Raw genomic sequence first — 21,014 nt, forward strand, 5'->3', positions numbered from 1 at the left:
TGTTCTATATTCTATGAAAAAATGTGTTCAAATAGTAACAGCATCTGTTACCTTCAGCTCCAGCTGCCGTACCCATACAATATTATTGACAACTTCAGAAAGGTTCTTGCCTGACAGTGGTCCAGAAACATCACCAGGAACACCATGGCATCGAGTTCCAAAGTCTGTCTCATAGTCTAACACATGCAAAAGATTCATTAGAACAGAAATCTAACAGAGCAACTTTAGATCATTACTGCAGTTATAAAAATATACTAGGAAAACTGGCATAATTCTATAAGTAAATAAAGATTCCTGCATGCACAAAAATACTAATGCAATTAAATACCTTTGACATAATCTTGAAGTGCTGCCAGCAATGTTTCCCTCTCAAAAAGCAACTCTTTTTTTATTTTTGGATGCTTTATCAGTTCCTTATGCTTCTGAAATATTTGAAGAAGCTGGAATATAAAGATTTTTAAAAGTTATCACTTTCTTAGGAAAAAAATTAAACATAGGCTGATACCACCCAGTAGTGCTGTCTTTGGCTCTAAGTACTTACTCCTATCCCCTAAACTGACTACTTAGGAATTAAATAACTTGATCTTCAGGAAAGTTTTCAGAATACAGAATTACCCATACCTGCAGTGGACTGTCCTGAATTTCTGAAATAAATTTCTTCAATTTGCTTGCTATTTTTTGTTCCACTGGTGCAATAATTCTTTCATACTGAGAGACTGCTGCTCTCCACAATGGCTAGAAATAATGAGTTCATGTGTTAGTTTAGGGCTATATACATTGCAGAAAGACACAGAAAGAATGTGAATAAATTAAAAATAAGCATTATACCTCTGTGTAAGGATTATAGTGTACAGGATTTAGGCCAGCAAAGGGTTCAAACACATGGGAAAGATGTAAAGAATTTTTTTCTCCAGCTGGCAAAAAGAACATAAGTTTTTCATGAAGTGTTCTAACAGTTAGCACCTATGAGGGAAAGAAAGTATTTGATATAACAAATGTATTTTTACATAAAATTTATATTTACAAGTACACATGTCTCTACTTTTTACAAGAAACTTTTGAAAGACTCAGACAAACAGATTATGGAATACTAACTGACTCTGAAAAGGAAGTATTTTAATTCCCTTTTTTAACTTGAAACAATGCTGTTTAATTCTGTGTCTAATGAAACTAATGTGTATAATTCAAACCTCTACCTCATCAAGACGTTGGCCAAGTTTGGCTATCAGTTCAGGGAAATATTTCTCATTTTTCCATGGATGTAGAGTGTAATGTTGCCACAGTTGTCCGGTCAGGTATTCACAAGCTGACACCCACTGCTCACAAACCAAGATGCCAGCCTGTATATTTTCTTTAACACTGTGAAAAGTATCTTCCCACAAATTCAAAGCCGCTAATTTTCTCTGAACAAATCTACCTAGTGAGCCACCTAGAAGACAAAAAATATTAAAAAACCAAGGTGTTTGTTTAAAATAATTACTTTAATGCTACACCACATTCCAATCACATTTAAAAAATAGTGTAGTGTCTTGATTTGAAACTACACAAATGCAGCAATAACTGATTATTTTGTTTCCGATTCAATAAATCTCTTGAATCTCTCCAAGGTAAACAGAAGTTGGTCCAACATGTCAAGCTGATGGATTTGGATTCTGGATTCCACACACAAGCATCTGTCTAATCAGCAGCAATGGCTGTATCTGGCTGCTCCCCACAACTCTTCCTCACACACACACACACACACACACACACACACACACACACCTGGCAGGAGCACACAATCTCACTGTCCTATGCCTGTCCCCAAACATGGGGCTGCTGTCAAGAGAATGAAAGAACCTGTCTGCACATCTTGCTCTCATCTTCACACAGACTGAACTGACCTTTAATGGGAGTTTATGTAAATAAGTTTTCTCCTCTGAAAGAAAGACAGGGAGTCAAACAGAAGCATGACACATCCAGCCCACAGGCTGAAAGATATCCAGCTCCATCTTCTAACTATCTATTACAACTGTCTTCTAACTAACTATTCCCAAGCATATGTAAAGGCATCAGAACTGGCTGAATTACCACACACTAGAAGGCAAATAATATTCATGGATCATAATTACAGGAAGCAAGCACCTTCATGCTGTGGGCTGTTACTGGTGCCTTTGCAAGGAAGAAGGTCTCTGCTCAAGGAATCATTTTACTTTTCTTGACTGCTCATTTAATAAAGATTGCATAAAGATTTACCCATCACATCCAAGAGATTATGCATGCGAGACTGTGGATAAGGATCATGCTCTGTTTGTCTCCACACACTGTCAACAGTGTCCTTGGTAGCCTCCACCAAATCCACAACTTCAAATAATGAGAGGGTATCCAAGTTGTAATAATCCTAGAAAAAAATATCCCTAATATGTTTACTTTGCAAACAGCATGGTCAAAACATTTACACTTTTCTGAAGATGGCAAGTGCTGTAGTTTCCTGAGGTTTACTGCATAACAGAATGTCACAATCCTCTTGAAAAACCAAGCATTTGTGTAAGTTTATTTGTGTGAAGTATTCATTGCTATCTGAAGCACTACTCAAGAAAGTGCTTTGAGAGTGCCTGAAGTGTTGCATAACAACATTAATGGCATCCTTTCCATCTCATGAGTCAATCCCCAGCTCACAAACTGTAGCATACAGTTGTATTTCCACAGCAGCTCCTATTCAATGACCAAATCCACTCCCAAGTAAATGTCAGCATTCCCACGCACCACTGTCACTACAAGCTACATGAATATAATTTAAAGTAAAACTTCGCCTAAGAAAAAATAACTCAATAGTTATATATTCATATATTTGGAAAGAGTGTACATATACTGACATAGATTTCATAGGAAGAGTGGTTCTTACTAAGTCTAGAAATATTTCCCTGATCACACAAAATAAAACATACTTTTGCAATGTCCTCAAATAGATCTCTAAAATATGAAGCTCTCTCTTTACTACATCCTTTATGTCCACGATGAGCACATTCCCTCCAGAACTGAAATTCATCTGTAGGTGTAAGAATAGCTGCAAATAAAATAGAAAATATTTATATATGAAATGAATGAATGTTTATAAAATACATTCAGTCAGAACATACTTTCTAAAGCAAATTTATACATATGGTTATATAAATATCCTCTAACTTCTGATCCTGAATAGATGCAGTATAAAAGTCAACTCTGCTCTTCTGGCATGACCAAGTAATTCCAGTCTACTAACATATTTTACACTGTGAAATCACTGGGAAACCTAAACTCTCAACTTGTAAATAAATTATTTACTCTGAATTCAAAAATTAACTGTAAGAGACATAATTGCAAAACAAACCTCGCACATCATCTTCACTGAATTTTGTTCCCGCGTAACTGGGATCTGATCGTCTGAGAGCAGTACTCAAACCAGCTTCAAGCTCACTTAGAAGTTTCTGGAGCTTGGGATCAAATGTTTTACTCCATTTCTCATCCTGTAATAAAAATTTTGAAAATTATGACTCACATGATAGAGGAATTAGTATTTTCTTCCCATTAAAAAAATACAAAATTCAGATTAAGTACCAACCACGTAGTGGGACAATGTACCATTTTTTTCCCTGAAGTCAAGGAAGAGCACCTCATTCTTTTGATTTAACAATTCAGAATAATACTACAAAAAACATTTTTATGACAAAATCAAAAGTCAGTTGCCAGGTTCATAAAAGCACCCTGAAAGCATGTGAGCCATTTTTCCACATTAACCACCAATGGCTAGTGTATTCCACATTTCCTGTCAGTCATATGTATGACCAGAACCTTCCTTAAATCCTTACTGATAGGAGCTTAAGTACTTTCTTTAACTTAGCAACTATAGCTATCAACCATTGCTTAATCTCCTCAAACATTTTGGTTTCATGACATGAAATATTTAGCTCAGAATTAGGTAACATCCTATTGAATTCCAATGTCTCAATATAAATCTACAGAACATTAAAGTAATATATTGCTCACCTTCAGTAATACTGGTGCAAAAACTTGTCGTACAGCTTGATAAAGGGTGTTGATTGGTGAATCTAGCATAGATGACACAAGAATATTACTGTGAAGATTATCTTCAGTAATCACATCAGGTCTCAGCTTAAAGAACACCAACACATTATTCTTTGAATCAGTAGCTTCAATCTGTAATAATCAAGAAAACAGGATTTGTTTAGAAAGCTGTTACTAACCATTTACAAAACAATTTGCATCAAGAAAACATATAAAATAACCATATTCCTCCCTCTGGACTTTGATACAATTCTGGTAGTATTTTATTTGCAAAGAAAATTAAAATTTTTATGATACTTATTTCTGAGTCCATAGGAACCTGACTTCCATCAAATACATAAGGCCTTCTACAGCATATAATGTCTGTAAATATCATCAGTTCTTACTATATTTTGAAAACTCCACTTACCACTTTCTCTGGACAAAACAGAAGCTCTGTCTTGTGTAGAGAAACTAAGCATTAAGCCTATTTTTTTAATTGCATTTTTATGCTACAAACCTTTGGGAATATTTTTCTATATATTCTAAATATTCTGTATGGTTCTCTTTAGTTTGTAAATACATTATTATAGATTTCTCAAGAACAGAGACAGGCATGCTCCTTCATCACTGAAATCATAAATTGCAGCATGACAAACGTTCCATCCACAGCCTAACTTATGGGTAAAGTTCAAAAACTTGCTATAAAGTAATTACTGAAATTATTTGTGGCTAAGGAGAATTCATAGAACTGGAAAATTTATTAAACATTTGATAAATTTATAGCAAAAAGATATGCTAAGCAAAATCCCAGATCCTGTACAATTGCAAACACTTGCGTACTAGTTTTGTGTTAAAAGAAACCAAGGGTAGTAATAACAGCTTTCAGTTTTATTGGACAGTATCAGTTTTACTTTCTTATCAAGTGTTTAGCCCAACTCCCACAGACATAGCTTCACTGAGACAAGCACAGAGTACAAAACTAATATGCATCTGATCTTCCACAGCTGCTGAAAGCTGCTTTGCACTTTAGACAGTGGTTCAGCAGCACCCCCAAAAACTGAGTCACAAATATGTTCATTCTTGCCTGAATACAGCAGGCACTAGACTTCACAGAGGATTAACCAAGGAGTTATGTAAGCTAAGGGTCCACATCCACATGCTGAGGACTCCTTACATGCCTCTTCGGTGTGTGAAGCCACTGACATAAGAGACACCAAGTCCCTCGTCTCACTGCAGAACAACAGGTCCCATTGTCAAGACCCACACCTTGCCTGTACACTCTGAGTGGCTGCACCACACCATGCCCTCCCTAAAGGGTGACACTGAGTGCACGCGTGGTAGCAATCCCAAGTCACTTGCTTAACACAAGACTCAAGGCAGGACATTCCACACAATGAACCTCTGATTTGCTTACAGCTGGACCCGTCAAACTGAAAAATGGATGCTTTGGACAAACACTCACCTTGGATTTGTCAACTATGTGCCATACATTGGGTCCCATTCCCTGCACGGACATTGTCCATGCAATCCTTTGGGCCGCGTGCTTGCAACCATGCCCAGGAAGAAATCATACATCCAACTCCATGCCCCGGGCCATTCACATAGAGACAATAGACAACACACTAAAGCTGCACCAACATGGGCACAATCTGCTAACAAATGTATCGTCGGCTGACCATACAGTCTTCGTGGACTCTGGGGACAGTGTTCTTGTTTCAGCAAGGATAGAGTTAATTTTCTTACAGTGCTGTGTTTTGGGTTTAGTATGAGAATAATGTTAAGACACAGTGGTTGTTGCTGAGCAGTAATTACCCAAAGTCAAGGACTTTTCAGTTTCCCGTGCTCTGCTAGTGAGGAGGGCACAAGAAGCAGGGAGGGAGCATGGCCGGGGCAGCTGACCCGAACTGGCCAGAGGGATATTCCGTAGCACAGAGCATCCAGCTCAGTGTATGAACTGGGGGGAGCTGGTCGGGAGGCATCGATCGCTGCTGGGGGACGGGCTGGGCATCAGTCAGGGGGTGGTGAATAACTGCACTGTGCATCTCTTGTCTCTCTTGGGTTTTATTCCCCTCTCTCGCCCCTTTTCATTACAGTTATTAACATTATTATTAGCGTGTTAGTAGTTAGCTATTATTATATTTTATTTCGTTGTTTCGTTTCAGTTATTAAACTGCTCGTATCTCAACCCACGGCGTTCTTCCCGATTCTTCTCCCCATGGCGAGGCGGGGGGACAGTGAGTAGTACTTATCTGCTGGCTGGAGTTAAACCACGGCAGCCGCCAGAAGCTTGCAGCAGACACGGAGACCTGCACAGATATTCGCAGGAGGGAGACGTCTCCCAAATCTGACACGTTTTTATGGCATCAAGCCTGGGCTGACTGCGGGCTCTGCCTCCCCGCTCGCACGCCAGGACGCGGTGGACACCACGTTACCTTGTTGGAGGCGCTGAGCTGCGCGCCCGAGTGCTGCACCACGAGCAGGAACTCATTGCCGTCGTCGAGGAAGCGGCTCAGCTCGGGACGGGAATGCAGTCCCGCGGCCAGGGCAGCGGCACCGCCCGCCGGCTCCAGCCCGAAGTAGTTGGCAGCCGTGGCTGAAATAAAGCGCTTCCTCCTGTCTCCCTCCCCGGCCATGGTGGCGGCGCGCACCCCGACAAGGCGGGATCAAGGCGGGGGCGGATCCAGAGTAGCAGGGGAGCACATGCAGGTGCTGGCGGGATTGGACCCAAAAGGCTCACGGCGGGAAGGACGGCGGCTCGCTTCGGGGCACAGGGCTCCGGAGAGGCCCGGAGCCGTCCCGGCGTCGTCGGGACCCGTCACTATGGTGACCAGAGATGGCGGCCCTGGCGCGCAGGCGGCCTAGCTGAGGGTGGCGCGGGGCAGGGAGGCGGCGCTCGACGCGCTCGGAAATCAGCGGAACGGGGCGGGACGGGGCTGGAGCAGCGGGCGGAGCGGAAAAGGTGCAGCGCTGCTCTTTGGCACGGCAGCAGCACCCGGCAATCACCGAGGGCTCGGCCGCACCGATCCGCTGCGGGCTTCCCCTGGGTTCACCGAAACAGCTCTCCTGCCGTCACCTGCATCACGGCCGCCGCAGTACCTGGGGTGTTTCCCTCGCCCCCGCCCCACTCCGTTAGGGAGCCCGTGGTGCCCGGTACAGCAAGGCGGAGAAGGACCGCGGTCCCGGCCCCGGCGAGTGCTGGGAGAATGCTCAGACCGCCCACCGGGACCACAGGCTTGTGGCTGCCCGTGGTTTCGCGGGCCAGTGCGGGCGTAGCGATCCGCGCCCCGCTGAGCGATCCCGGCCGCTTCTCTAGAGCCTCTCTAAAAGGACGGAGCGCCTCCCGTCCCGCCCAGCACCTGCCCCTGAACTCCGCCACCGCTCGCGGCTCTCGGCAGGCAGCTGTCCCAGCCCCGAGCCCAGCTCCGGCGCTGACGGAACACCCAGCTCCCCCCCGGCTGCGGGCTGTGACCACGCGGGTTCCAAAGCACTGGAGGGGTTGGCGCTTCCCCGTTTATTTCGCTGCAAACGCGGAGCCGTAACCGGCACGCGCGCGGGCCCCGCTCCGGCCGGGAAACGCGCGCGGCAGCCCCGCCCTCCCGGGGGCGGGTCCCGGTGCGGCCCCGCCCCGGCGGCGCTAGCACTTCCTGCCCGGCACCGTCTGTGTCCGGGTCGTTCTCGCCGTTCTCTCCGCAGCCGATACCGCCCGCGCTCGCTCCCGCCCCCGGCACAACACCCGCTTCTGCGAACGGAGCGGCGGCGGCGTCTGCCCGCGGTGAGCGGGGGACGGCAGCGCCCGGTGGGGCTGGGAAGGCGCAGCAGGAACGGGGTCTCCTCTCGTTTCCTCACCGCCGGTCTCGGGAGGCGGCGGCGGCCAGGGGAAGCGAGCCCGGGGGGGCCTCGGCTGCGGGCCCCGGCAGCGGGGCGGCCCCGCCCCGAGGCAGGACGATGCCGGTGAAGAAGAAGAGGAAGTCCTCGGGGGCGGCGGCGGCGGACGACACCGGCCTCAAGAAATGTAAACTCGGCAGGTAGCGTCTCGCGGGGCGGCGGCCGGTGCCGGCGGGCACGTCCCGGGCTGCGGCGGCCGGGGGGCTCCCCGGGGCGGCGGGCGGGCCGTGTGGGGCCCGGCAGGGCCGCGGCCGTGCCGGGGGACACGTCCGGTGCAGGTGCGGCGCTCGCTCGGCGTGCGGCCGCAGCGGCGGCGCGGTCACGCCTCGGCGAGAAACGCCACGGAACGGCTCCCGTTCCCGGCTGGCTTTGCCTTTGGCTCTGCCTCAAGGGCCAGTTCTGGCATTTGTCCCCGTATTCGTTCTATCTCGCTGGGGTAGGCGGCTCTCCACTGTTTAAGGTTGCCGGTGCTTAGAGGCTCCGTGCTAAATCGTCGTTTCCTCATTTTATTTTTTTTTTTCCCCTTTTTTTCTTCTTTTTTATTTTTTGCTTTTTCGCACTAAATTGGAAGGATTGGTCAGCACACTCGAAAACAAGAGCAGGAAAGGTTTTTCTAGTGAATACAGGCGTCGGAGGCACCTTGTTCATTAACTAGTATAAAAAGACCGCTTTATGCCGAGATACCCAAAAGTTGCTGTTGGAATGATAAACCATTAGCGCGGTGCAGCAGGAGCTTACAGTGTGGCTTCCCCGAAGTAACTGCCTGCTTCGTCTATTAGACCTTGCGAAGTATGCGAGTAGAGCAGTAGTTAGGGCTAACGTCCTGAGGACATGAGGATACAAAGGAGTTGCGAAATCCACACTACGGGAATGGCTATTGCAAAAAATTGTGGTGTATGGCCTTTCTCGTTGGCTGGCCAATCTTGAGCTTCGAAGTACACAGACTCTTATTTTGTTATAATTGTTCATTTTGGGTAACCATTCCAGAGCTCATTTTTTGTAGTCATTGATGACCTTTTAGTTTCAATCTGTTATTCATTGCCTATAAATCCCTTCTTGTGCCAGCATTATCCTCTGTACCACTCTATTCTCTCATGGTTCTGCCTCAAAGTATATTTAGAGGGAACACTTCTGTTTTCTCATACTTTACTTTGTATACTTCTAAAAACTAAGTTATTCTGGTTTGTAATACCAAATTTCAGTTTCCTGCTCATCTTAGCACTTGTTTGCATGTGTTCACTTTCAGTTTGTCTTTCTAGAACACTGTTAACGGAAATTTAGGATCTTAATTTCTTAGTGTTTTTTTAGCTTAGGAAAAGAAAAAAACCCACAGATTATACAGGGAGATGGTTGTTGGGCAGAAACTATGGTGTCAGAGTTCATGCTAGGTGATCAGAAAATGCTAGATACACAAGCATTTTTGGCATTATGTTCTTACACAACAAGTTATTGGTAATATTCTTTAGTAAAATCAGTGATTACAAATAGATCTATGTTAATCTGGATAAAGCCAATAAGCAATAGCACACCATATGACTCTGCCTCTTTCTGGTGACTTGTGTTCCTCATGCCAGTTGGATGGACGGATGAATGTTTGTAGGACTCCTTTAATTCTAGCTTTCAGCACAGAATGCTTCTTCTTAAGAGTGTTGTGTTCTTTTCCAGTGAAGCTAAAAATGATACATGGGAGTTAAAGTTGTTCATCCCTCTCAGAATTGAACTATTCTTCTCCTGCTTGACATTTTAATTTTAAAATTGCCATGTGGGAGCTGCATAATTTTAAAGCCTCATATGATTAGTTCTCACCTCATTGTTAGAAATAACCTTAGCTTGTTTTAAAAGTCTATAATTTGTGTTTGAAAGGAGGATGCATTGAAAAGGTGCTGCAACTCCTTACTGACTGAAGTTGCCTTTGTGTAGTCGGTGTTTTTACTGGAAGAAATTCTGTGCATTCTTGTAATGAATGATGAATTAGAGAATTCACTTCCTAGGCAAACTGGGTTGTGTGTTACATAATGAAAACAATGATGGGGGAAAGCTCTGTGTGCTGAGCAGCTTCAGTCTTGCCACAGATTGCACACTGCTATTCTGGTGTACGTACCAAATAGCTATAGAATTTGTAGATGCTTAATTACATGTATAATGTAAACCAATTGACCGGGTATTTTTCCCAGATTTGGATGGTTAACTATAAATAGCCTGACTTTTAAATATGTCAAACTCTGCAGCTTCTGTTGACCTTAATGGGGTCTGTGCATGTTCAGCACTCTTGAAAATCAAGCTGCTTATTAGAGACCTAACATTAAATGCTTGTATGTATAAATAAAAATCGATAATGAGGCATTTAAATTACTGAGGAGTGATATTTTGGCCATCTGTGTGTTTTTTTTTTTGTTTAATATCTACAAGATAACAGTACTTCTGCATTTCAGGAAAAGTAATAGTTGTAATAAATTGAGCTATGAGATGGTTGTAATTTTATGTTCCAACAGCAGTTGAGGATGACACAGCTGCCTTTTATGAAATTCAGCATAACACTAGATGTATACTGACCTCATTAAACAATTTAAGTAGATTCATAATAAATGTTGTGTAACTTAATTTTTCCTGGTTTTCACATGTGTTATTAAAATAACACTGTTCATCCCTGTGTTTCTATTTGCTACTGCAGATCTCAAGCATCTGGTAAAGTAATAAGTGGAGAGGAACATTTTTCAAGCAAAAAGTGCCTGGCTTGGTTTTATGAATATGCAGGTAATATGCAATGCATTCATGTTTGAAACTATATGATTTTGTTTTAAATAAAGCAATACATAAAACATTACTTGCTTTTTGTATGCTGATGTAGACATAAAAACATGACCATGTATTTGCTTCCTTATAACGGGCACTTGAATTAGGATAGCTTTTATTATTGCATTCTTGGTATTTGTTCTTTTTTACTTGTTTTTGTTTATGCTTTATAACTTTAAAATGAAGCAACAAATATGAGCAGTACAATGTTGAGCCGGGATATACTGAGTGATTCACTTCTTGCTTTGAAATTGTCAAGTAGAAGTCAGGACATTGAGAGATAATTCAGATTGATGCTTATTTGTCTAACTATATCTTTTTTGTGATCATATTGGAAGGCTAATGATATAGGTCATGATTTATCCTCTTTGGATTTCTGTTTTACAAAACAAAATAATAGAGGTTTATACTGGTTTTCCATCTGAGAATTTGTACTAATATTTTTTATATTCTAAATATCAATGTTTCATTCCAGAAGTATTTGAAGTAGCCTCTTTCAAACAACTCACAATTGCCATCAAATAGCTGCTTTAGTTGACAATGCAGTGTATATCACTGCTATTTATTTACCAATTCTATAGTTTCTGAATTCAGGATTTATGAATCGTTATTAATTTCTTGTCTGGTCGCTACTTAAAGTCCATTATAGCTGATTGGTGATTAGAACTCAATAATTGTCAGATCTTAGTATGGAGAGAGCTGCTGATTTATCTGCCAGCAGTTGGTTTGAGTATATTTATCAAGACTGATATTTTCCTTGCAGTCTTTTCACACCAATGAACTACTCTTGTTTATAGTAATCTGCTCTATACTTTAGATTTGAGGCATACTCTTCTGGAGTGGAGTCTTTTCTAGGGAAATAATAATTCAAAGTTATTTTTCTGGTGATAAATTTCTTTGCACATTCTTCAGAATTAATGTCTGTAGATTTTGGCTTTGTTATTGAGTCAAGAATTGAATGTAGGAGGTTATACTTTTAGTTAACCGGCAATCAAAAAATGCCACATTTCCAGCATGAACTAGAATTCCAATTAAATTATATACAATAGAAGCTAAAATGGTTCCATTAAAAGATAAAACTATACCTACACATTTAAGTGTATGCGTTTTATGTATGATTTCTGGACCAGAAACACTCATTCAAGCTTTTACTTGTCATTGCCAGTGAACCCTTGTATGTGTTTCTCTTCATAATTTGCTGGGGTTTTTTAAGAATTTTCTATCTAACACTGTTTGGCCTTGCTTACCTAGGCAAAATGTCCTTTGCAATGTTTTTCAGGAGGTAGGTATTCATGGTGTTAAGTGTCAGTTGGATTTTATTTTTCTGCAGAAGTAGCCATTCTCAATAGGTTTTATTGACGATGTTCTTATCTCACAGTGAGTAGTTATTCAAAGCACATTATCCAAGCTCTTAAAGAGGCTTCTGCTTACACTGGCAGCAGATAAAGTGGAGACAGATTCATCAAGGACTCTGCCTATTATAAGTAGCAAAATTTGCCAAAAAGTTGTGAAGTGGTATATTGTTTTGGAAGCTAAAACCTTTGCCTTTTACATTAGTTCATACTCATTAAATATTAATGTAGTGATCCAGGATGCATTAAAATACTGTGTTGACAGTCCTTTTAATAATATTTGGCTGCCCAGTAGGAGTAATTTTTGGAGGCTTAGTCAAAACAACTGAAGCCGGAGAGATTAGAGGAACAAATGCCCTGGAGTGTGTGTCTGTATGCACTCTTTAAAGGCACTATTTTGCTGCATTTTAGAGACTTTGCTGTTAAAATGGAGAAATGACAGCATAACGCTAACTGTTGTGGTCCTAATCAATTTGTTTTCATTATGGTCCTGAACCTTTTTTTTGCTTTGTATATGGCTAACATGCTCAGCATTTCTTCAATTTGTTTTCACTTTGTTTTACTCAGCATTGTAAAACTCATCTTACTTTATTTGTAGATTCACTCTGTGTTAGTGTAAACCCATAATGTTAGCACCATTGAAAGAATAATATGTGTAATAGTAGCTCAGACAGAATTAGAATTTTTTTGTTGGTGATAAAATAATTTTTTAAGAACATTATTCATAAAGTGACTTCAGCAGAGAGTAGCAGTACCCAAATTGTCTTAAAACAATTGACTGCCACAGTTACTGGAGTTGAGCTGGTCAATAGGAAGCTCAATGGAGTTTTTTGAGAACTCAGATACAAAGCTAAGATGGCTCATCTGCTATCATAGGGAGGCAGTGCACAACACAAACATTCTGGTGTAGCACATGTCTACACAATTGCACTTGATAGAATAGGTCTTGCTTAAAAGCTACTTAATAGTGTAATTCAATGTTTTTAGAAATACTTTGGGTGCAGTATAGCCTAATTATTGTTCATAACTCTTGTGAGCAGTGAACTTTACTTGGATTTTTCACTCTGGTGTGGTTTTTGCTTTGAAGGTCCTGATGAAGTTGTAGGCCCTGAAGGAATGGAAAAATTCTGTGAAGACATCGGTGTTGAACCTGAAAATGTAAGTTTCTTTCATAGTGCTAATAACACCTAAGGGGATATTCGATAAGGTTAAATTTTGTGTATAACTCTTAACTCCACTAAGCAGAGAGTTTTTCATCTTCCTGCTTGTAGGAGCTGCTCTTAAGATAGTTCAGCTGAATACATCAGGTTTACTTGGCCGGTGTGTGAGGTTTTTTGGGTGGGTTTATTATAGTAATACTTAATTTTCAAAAATTGAAAGTGAGGGAAAAATTGCATGTAGCTGAACTTTTCAGTGGTAACAAATATGAAGACCAAGCACGTATCACAATTGCTAGAATGTTTGAATGCTTTAGACTTTTGTTCTTGGACATAAGTAAATCAGCCTTTTCTTACGTACTGACTCCTTTTTCTCCCCTTATTTTTATTTTTGTTTCCTCTAGATTATTATGTTAGTTTTAGCCTGGAAACTAGAGGCTGAAAGCATGGGATTTTTTACCAAGGAAGAATGGTTAAAAGGAATGACCTCATTACAGTAAGAGTGTTTTTACATATCTAATAGAATGTTCTAATTTTATAATTGTACCTATAACTTAACTATTCTTGTTCTGTTTCATGTATGTTGGAAATAAGACACAAAAAAAGCTGGCTTTTAGTTCTTGTTTTGGTCCACAACTGTAAAATTAATCTGAGTTAACTCAAAGGATTAAATTATTGTCTAAACCTTGTTAAGTCAAGTTTTGATGGCTTCCTTTTTTTGCAACAATATGTTAAAATACCATTCTAGTCAGCGGATATAAATGAGTAGATCTGGAGATGCACATAAGCATGTCTCAGCACTGATATTATGGAAAGATTTTACTGATTTCTGAGCTTTATAGATGAGGACTGCATGGATAGTATTTTTGGCTATTGGTGTTATTTATTAGATGCACATCAGAAGCCATGCTTAATGCTTAGGTTAAGTAACGCCTTTTCAATTTATAAGTTAACTTCTTGCTCTTTCTGTTTGCATTTGAATTTTTGATTAGTTAATGCTCTGCCTAAAGAGATTATTTCTTACATTAAAGTAATCAGTTTTTTGTGAGGCTTAAGTCAGTTGTTACTTTTTGTTCATTCTTTAACTGCTTATGGTACCCTAGTGTTTTAAGGCTGTCTTGTTATGACACTTCATTTAATATTACAAATAGGGAACTACTCTTGCAGCTAGAGCAGAGTTCCCTGTCACTTGGTTTGGGAAATTGTATCAGGCATATAATCTCTGGTTACTCAAAACTCTGGAGTAAGTGACTCTGGACTGACTCTCAACTCTTACTTGATTTGGCATCGGGCTTCTGACAGTTGCTTTGATTATTGTGTGACTATCACCAGAAATTAAATTAGGAGTGGGAATTATTAAATTGCCTGAAGTTCAGGGCGACAGATTAAATTTTGGGTACATGATTTTTCAGATGCAGTGAATGGGTATTGGTCACTTATCTGAAGTATTTAATTCTTACCCCCAAATAGAAGCTTTAAGAGTTAGCCAGTTTCACAGAATGCAAGCACGGACATGTATGAAATCAGGCGCCTGTTCAGAGCCCATGTTTTAGACTAATAATTTGCTGACTGGAAATCTTCTGGTTCTTTTCAGAACAGAGCTGGTCATGCTATAGTCTAAATGTGTTTAATACTGAAATTAGGATACTGCTGTGTGTTTTCATAGAAACAGACTTCTGGTGAGAGTGCTTGCCGGAGCCTAAAGCAGTTGATGTGTATGTTTGCTTCCCCTGTTGCTCTCTAAAAAGCTGGCTGAGCAGCTGGGTGAAGCAGAGATGCTCGCATAGCACAAGTCAAGATCCATAGGCTAAAAAAATACGTGCAGGTTTTGGCTCAGAGTGAGCAAACAGTTCTGTGATGTTTAGCTGCCATCTGAGGTTAAACCATGATGAAAGAAAATACAAAGCTGTAGACTTGCTTACTAGAAAGGGAGGATTATATTATGGGATTCCATCTGGAATGGGGTTATCTATTTTCTCTTGAAAAGTCTGACAGGCGTTTGAAGGAAAAGGGTTTTACACTTAAAACAATAAAATATTATTGCATGCTTACACAGCTTATTTCTTTTCTTTCAAATTTTTGCATGAAGAAATGAGATTGAAATGCATTAAAACCCTAGAGTGTATTCCACATAGACTTCTGTATAGAATCTTTAATTCAAGATACATAAAATGTTACACGAGATAATTGCATGAACAGTGCTGGGTGGGATTCAGCTCAATAGTAAGATACCTAAATGTTTGGTTTATGTGCAAGAGCTGGATTTCTTAAGCTCTTACTGCAATCTTTGGAGATCCAGTCAGTGTAATGGAGCCTAGGGAAATATCCAGTTTGCCCTAAGACCTAATGACTGGTCACCTCAATTGCTCTTAGAGGTTGCTTGCCTAAATGAATGGCAACACCTGAAGCTTAGGACATCCCTAACTGACAGTTAGATGGCAGCATTTGGGTGCCTGAATCTTGAAGTGACATTCTCTCAGCATGTTGTTTTGTAATACACTGGTGAGGTTTGCTGTCTATGAGAAAAATAAATGTGTGGTGAGGTAGATGCTGTCAAAATGAAGGTGAATTCAACCTAGATATCATGTTATGAGACCTAAGCAACTAAGGCTGGGAGGTTTCCAGTATGTTGTGTAGATGGGGTGAATTCTGCCCCATATGTGTGTGTATGTGCATATATATATATATATGTATGTATATATGCAAGCTCTCTTCATGGCAGAATCAAGTACCTCTGCTAGGCCGATTATTTCATCCTTCTTAGGATGAAATGTATATAATAACCGTAAATGCTTTTGGTTTAATGTTTGTAAACATCTTACTGATTTTTCTTTTCAGTAAAAGACAAGTATATGTGAATAGCTATGAAATATAAAACATTAGACTATCTGAGTAGGAGTTAATGAATCATCAGTTTGTCCGTGTTAGCTATGCCTCAGATGATCTCTCTATCTAAACAGAAATTAAAGTAGATTCAGTTTGTGGTGCTAATTTGAGTTTTGTTTAAAATGTGACATAGGGATGAGAAGAGAATGTAGTGCGCTAATGTCTAATTTTGTTGATCTTGAGGTAACACTATTCAGTGCTATCTTTCAGTAAAGAAGTTTGGGAAATTGCATCTTTTTCTAGTGTCTATACAGGAGTTTAGTGTTAATTCACTTGTGCTAATTAGAAGGTTGTTCTGCTTATTAGGAAGATTATTCCAAGTATGAGTGACCTCAGTCATCTGTTTTATGGTGCAGCCACACAGGCAGCTGTGCCTCTGTAAAAGAGGAGTTTGACAACTCCTTGCCTATTTTTGGGAGGAAGGTCAGTTGCTAGGTACAGAAATGCCCTAAACAGCTTTAACCAAAATATGTCTGTGTGTCAGGATCCAGAGGCTGGTGCTGGTCTGAGCATGATCCATTTGGCTTTTTGTTATAAATGCACTGATAATAAATTTCTTAGGAGTCGTGATACTTAATTATTGCTCATTTTCATACCAACTTTTTCAAAAGAATAAATTGTGTATTAAAATACACATAGCCAATAGTATTGTAGACAATAGCTGGCATTTTACTTTGCACTTAGATTTATGATTATTTGAGCAATTTTAACAAAGTAGTTTGCAAGAAATTTAAACATACTGAAATTTGAGTTTACCCATGATATGGTAAATAGTCTATCAAGTTATATTTAACAATGTGTGATAAGCCCACTATAAATATTTTATATGTCACTAGTACACTTAAAACTTGAGCATTTAGGTAGATTAAATAGGTAGATTTGTCCTCAAATGTGTAGAACATTCTGGTAGAAATAGGAAGCTTTGAACAGTAGAAGAGATATGAATAAAAAACACAACACCTTTCTACCATAGCATAATGCCATTTTAAGGGTTAAATAGTAGAATACAGGCCAATTCAATGGCTGAAGACAAAAGAAGTAATTTTATTTTTTGTTACATTTACTAAATCTCATTTAACAAGAGATCTTTTCAATTTGTTCTGGTTTATCACAGAATATACTAGTTGTCATCTGAATATGTAGCCTAATTAGCTAATAGTTTTATTTATTTAACACCAGGGTTGGCTAGGACTTAGTGCTGCTTTAGGTAGATGCTGCTAGGTACAAGAAATAATAAAAGGCTGCATCAGTTTGAATTGCTACTGAGACAGACTGACAGGCAGCTGTGCACACACAGGCTGGCAGATCTGAGGAATGGGAAGTATCAGCTGTGGGCAAAGTAGAGCATCAAAGCCCAGCATCTCAGCAGCTCTTGCTGGGGGCCTGTGTGGCAAGTCCATGTGGAGCTGTTAGAGGTGCAAATGTATTCTCTGAGAAGCAGGCTGCTAAAAGGGGGACACGTGACCAGAGGAAGTATTTATGTACAGCTGCTTTTCTGAAAGTATGCTTCTTCATGAAGGATACAAGGCAAGGCAGATTTTTAATTTATTCTTTTTTAGTTGTGGCAGCTTTTTTTTAAGAATAGAATGTCCTGTTATAACTGTTCTATTGAGTGAGTATTTTCTGGAGAATTAGCAAAGTTAAATTGCATTCTCCTTTGGCATTGTTGGTGAATCTGACCCATTTTCTATTTCCTTGCTGAGTAAAGTACAAGGAGATCTTTCTGCCAAAGGGTTAGTTTTGCCAAAGCTTTATCCTGTTGACTAGTGGACCTGTATGTTCTCATACAGCCTTTGATTTTTCGGTTGAATAGTTACTGACTATTAATCAGGTGATTAATATTTTATCAGAGCTTGCATTTATCAGTCATGAAACATGAGCAGACTAGTATGTTTTGCAGAGTGCCTGCTCAATCCTGCCATTTGTAAACACACACTTGAAAACTACGTGTTTAGGGTTTACATTTTCCCATTATTTACAGCTGGATTTTACCCCTTAATGCCTACTGAATGATGTTGTCTTCAAACATTCATCGTGATTGGAAGATAAGATACTGCTGGGTGTGAATATAGATTACAGAGTTTGGAATTAAAAGACTATTATTTGAAATGTGAAGCATGCACTTCATATTATGTTGCTGATATATTTAAAATGAAAAGCTTGCTTACAGAAGCCAGCATTCATTTCAGTAAGCTGCAAATATTGAGCATGTTCAAGATTCTTCAAGTCAGTTTCACAGTATTACTCCTGTATATCTAATGATTGCGCTGTGACAATTTCAGGATTTTGTGTTTGCTGGCTTTTTTTGTTGTTGTTGCCTGATGTTGTGTTTTGAACTCCTAATGTTTTGGTTTTTTGTTGTTTTTTTTTAAGGTGTGACTGTACAGAAAAATTACAGAGTAAATTTGACTTCTTACGGTCACAGTTGAATGACATTTCATCCTTCAAGAATATCTACAGATACGCCTTTGATTTTGCAAGGGTAAGACTGCTGAAATGTTAGGAAAGCTCTTACTTTTATTTGTTCAACAGGCTTGTACTTGATTGGTTTCTGTGCTTTCTTTATTCAACCTTAGGAAAAAGACCAGCGAAGTCTTGATATTGATACTGCAAAGTCCATGTTAGCTCTTCTGCTCGGAAGAACTTGGCCACTGTTTTCAGTATTTTATCAATACCTGGAGGTACAAGTTTCCTTGACTTTTTGAATGTTGGCATAGTAGTTGAACTGTTCTGTGAGAATATTGTGTTTTTTTAATTCAAAAATGTATCTGTATTGCTCCCTTTACCTTGCTCAATGTGCTTATGAAATAGTAATGTTCTTGTATGCATCAAAATCCTTTTCTTCCCCTCTATGCCCCAGCCCCTTTTCTTATCAAAGACAGCTAAAATTCCATCTTGGTTTTACTCTAAATATAAACTTGAAAGTAAGTAGTAGAACCCCACTAGTCTATTCAGCTGCATCTGCACTTCATTTCAAGTTTGCATTTTATGTCCTTATGATCATAATGTATTGTACCCTGGAGAAAATAAGATTTTTAAATTTTTTTTTAATAGTTCATTCTGAAAATACATCTCAGCTAGATATGCCCCACTTTAGGGCTAGGCAAAAATATACCAGTTTTTGAAGCTTAGAGGGGTAACTTAATTGATTTCCAGGTTTTGGGGAATTTGATTCTGTTCTGATCTTCCAAGAAATCATTTCATGTTGTTTCATAACTACAAAATATGTTCATGTGTAGTATTTTTAAAAATAGAAAATCAAGTCAGTAATAGCCATTGTTACCTATTAAATAGTTTGTTAGGAACTCATTGAGGATAAAAAGATAAATGCGATGCAGGAGTACCAAATGCCACTTGACATTTTAATATTTTGTAATTACTTTTCCTAGCAATCGAAGTATAGAGTTATGAACAAGGATCAGTGGTACAATGTACTAGAGTTCAGCAGAACTGTCCATGCAGATCTTAGCAACTACGATGAAGATGGTGCATGTAAGTATTCTTAATGTTTTGCTTATTCAAATATTAGCAGAGAATTTTAAAATTGCATAAAATGAATTTCTATTGCAGAAACAACACTGTAAGGTTTGGGGTTTTTTTCCAACAATGAATACAAAAACAGCCCTGATAACCATCCACCTTCAAGCTGCAGTTATTAATTTTTCCTACTTGTTTGTCAGGCGTATAGTATGTAAATAGTATGATGATTTACTTGAGACAGCTTGTATTCAGTGAGAATCCAGTGAAGGTGCTTGCTGCATGCAACTGCAGACTTGCAAGTAGAATTATCAACAGCGAACTCTCATTTTGTACTAATATATAATAAACCATATATAATAAACCATAGCTTAACAATTTTTGCCTACTTGCTGGTACTTGGGGCTGAACTTTGCACCTGGCTGGTAGTCAGTCATGCCATGACTGAATTGCCTAAGTCCAATTTTGGTCCATTTTGTAATTATTCACTATTTTGAAAACTTTGGAAAAAGGAATTAGTTGTGCTGTTTGCAAGATTTGTAAGATTATTTTTATGCCTTCCATTCAGCTCACTCCACCTGTCAGATATCGGGAACAATTTTTTCCATAAAATGGAGGTTTTTTTGCACTTTTTGTCATCCTTGGATTGAAATGATTGTACTAATAATCTATGAGTATTTTACCATGGAATTGCCATGGATGTTTCCTAGAACAGTAGTTTTAAACCCTCATGCTGAAAATGAAGGTGTTTGAAAAACATTGCCAATGATAACTCCAGGTTTTTTCTGTTTGCAGGGCCCGTACTTCTGGATGAATTTGTTGAATGGCAGAAAGTTCGTCAAGCGTCATAGCAAGAATTCAAAAGAAAATGCAAGAGTTTTTTTTTTTGGTGCCCGCCTGTACACAAAGTAATGAGAAAAACAAAGGATTGCATTTTCATTCATAAGAAAGACTTTACAGTAATTTTTTTTTCCTTTTTTAAGGAGACTTTCTTGTTACATGTGATATGGGCATTGAACCACACCTCTTCTGAGACTGAAAGTTGGAGTTCTTGTTTTGAGTCTTATGTTTATAGCATTTCTTTCAGAACAATAAAGATTCAGATTTGTGACAAAGGCCTAAAAGTGAAGGATGTCCCTTGAATGTGAGTGTGGTGTCTATTTTTAAAACCAAATCTATAAGATATCTTTCTTAGAAGTGCCCTTTGCTATGAATTTTGAAGACCTTAAAATGCTTAATTGGCGCTGTTGCTTGCTGTTGGTGTGATTGTCTGTGTGGCAGATGTTAGAAAGAATGACTGATTTTGGAAGCCCTGGGTGGGAGTGTGCTAATTTATGTAGTAAGTATTGGTCATGGGTTGTGCCACAGTTTTCAGCTCCCCGTGGAGATAAAGGCCTTAAACTCCTGCTATTGTTTTTTATTTCTTTGTCTATTTCCC

The 21,014-nt window shown here is 39.7% G+C and overlaps 2 protein-coding genes across 2 annotated transcripts in view; one reads left to right on the forward strand and one right to left on the reverse strand.

Annotated features, from left to right (window-relative positions):
- The window catches only part of DYNC2H1 (dynein cytoplasmic 2 heavy chain 1), a 142,415-nt gene extending 135,108 nt beyond the window's left edge, over positions 1 to 7,307 (reverse strand). Inside the window, exons 1-10 of the mRNA XM_064718467.1 lie at positions 6,459 to 7,307; positions 4,006 to 4,176; positions 3,350 to 3,485; positions 2,928 to 3,046; positions 2,236 to 2,380; positions 1,197 to 1,429; positions 829 to 963; positions 622 to 735; positions 329 to 440; positions 52 to 176 (exon numbers count right to left, since the gene is read on the reverse strand). Coding sequence (XP_064574537.1) covers positions 52 to 176; positions 329 to 440; positions 622 to 735; positions 829 to 963; positions 1,197 to 1,429; positions 2,236 to 2,380; positions 2,928 to 3,046; positions 3,350 to 3,485; positions 4,006 to 4,176; positions 6,459 to 6,659 — 1,491 coding nt within the window. The 5' untranslated portion in view covers positions 6,660 to 7,307. The remainder of the gene's footprint in view (positions 1 to 51; positions 177 to 328; positions 441 to 621; positions 736 to 828; positions 964 to 1,196; positions 1,430 to 2,235; positions 2,381 to 2,927; positions 3,047 to 3,349; positions 3,486 to 4,005; positions 4,177 to 6,458) is intronic.
- A 363-nt stretch (positions 7,308 to 7,670) lies between these two features.
- On the forward strand, positions 7,671 to 20,700 carry DCUN1D5 (defective in cullin neddylation 1 domain containing 5). Its single transcript, XM_064718454.1, has 8 exons — positions 7,671 to 8,051; positions 10,583 to 10,665; positions 13,144 to 13,214; positions 13,618 to 13,709; positions 18,473 to 18,581; positions 18,676 to 18,780; positions 19,489 to 19,591; positions 20,372 to 20,700. Exons 1-8 carry the CDS (start codon positions 7,972 to 7,974, stop codon positions 20,425 to 20,427), a joined length of 699 nt encoding a protein of 232 aa, XP_064574524.1. The 5' UTR covers positions 7,671 to 7,971; the 3' UTR covers positions 20,428 to 20,700.
- Positions 20,701 to 21,014: the final 314 nt, after the last annotated feature.

This window comes from Zonotrichia leucophrys, chromosome 1 (genome assembly GCF_028769735.1).
Source record: "Zonotrichia leucophrys gambelii isolate GWCS_2022_RI chromosome 1, RI_Zleu_2.0, whole genome shotgun sequence".
Classification (NCBI taxonomy): domain Eukaryota; kingdom Metazoa; phylum Chordata; class Aves; order Passeriformes; family Passerellidae; genus Zonotrichia; species Zonotrichia leucophrys.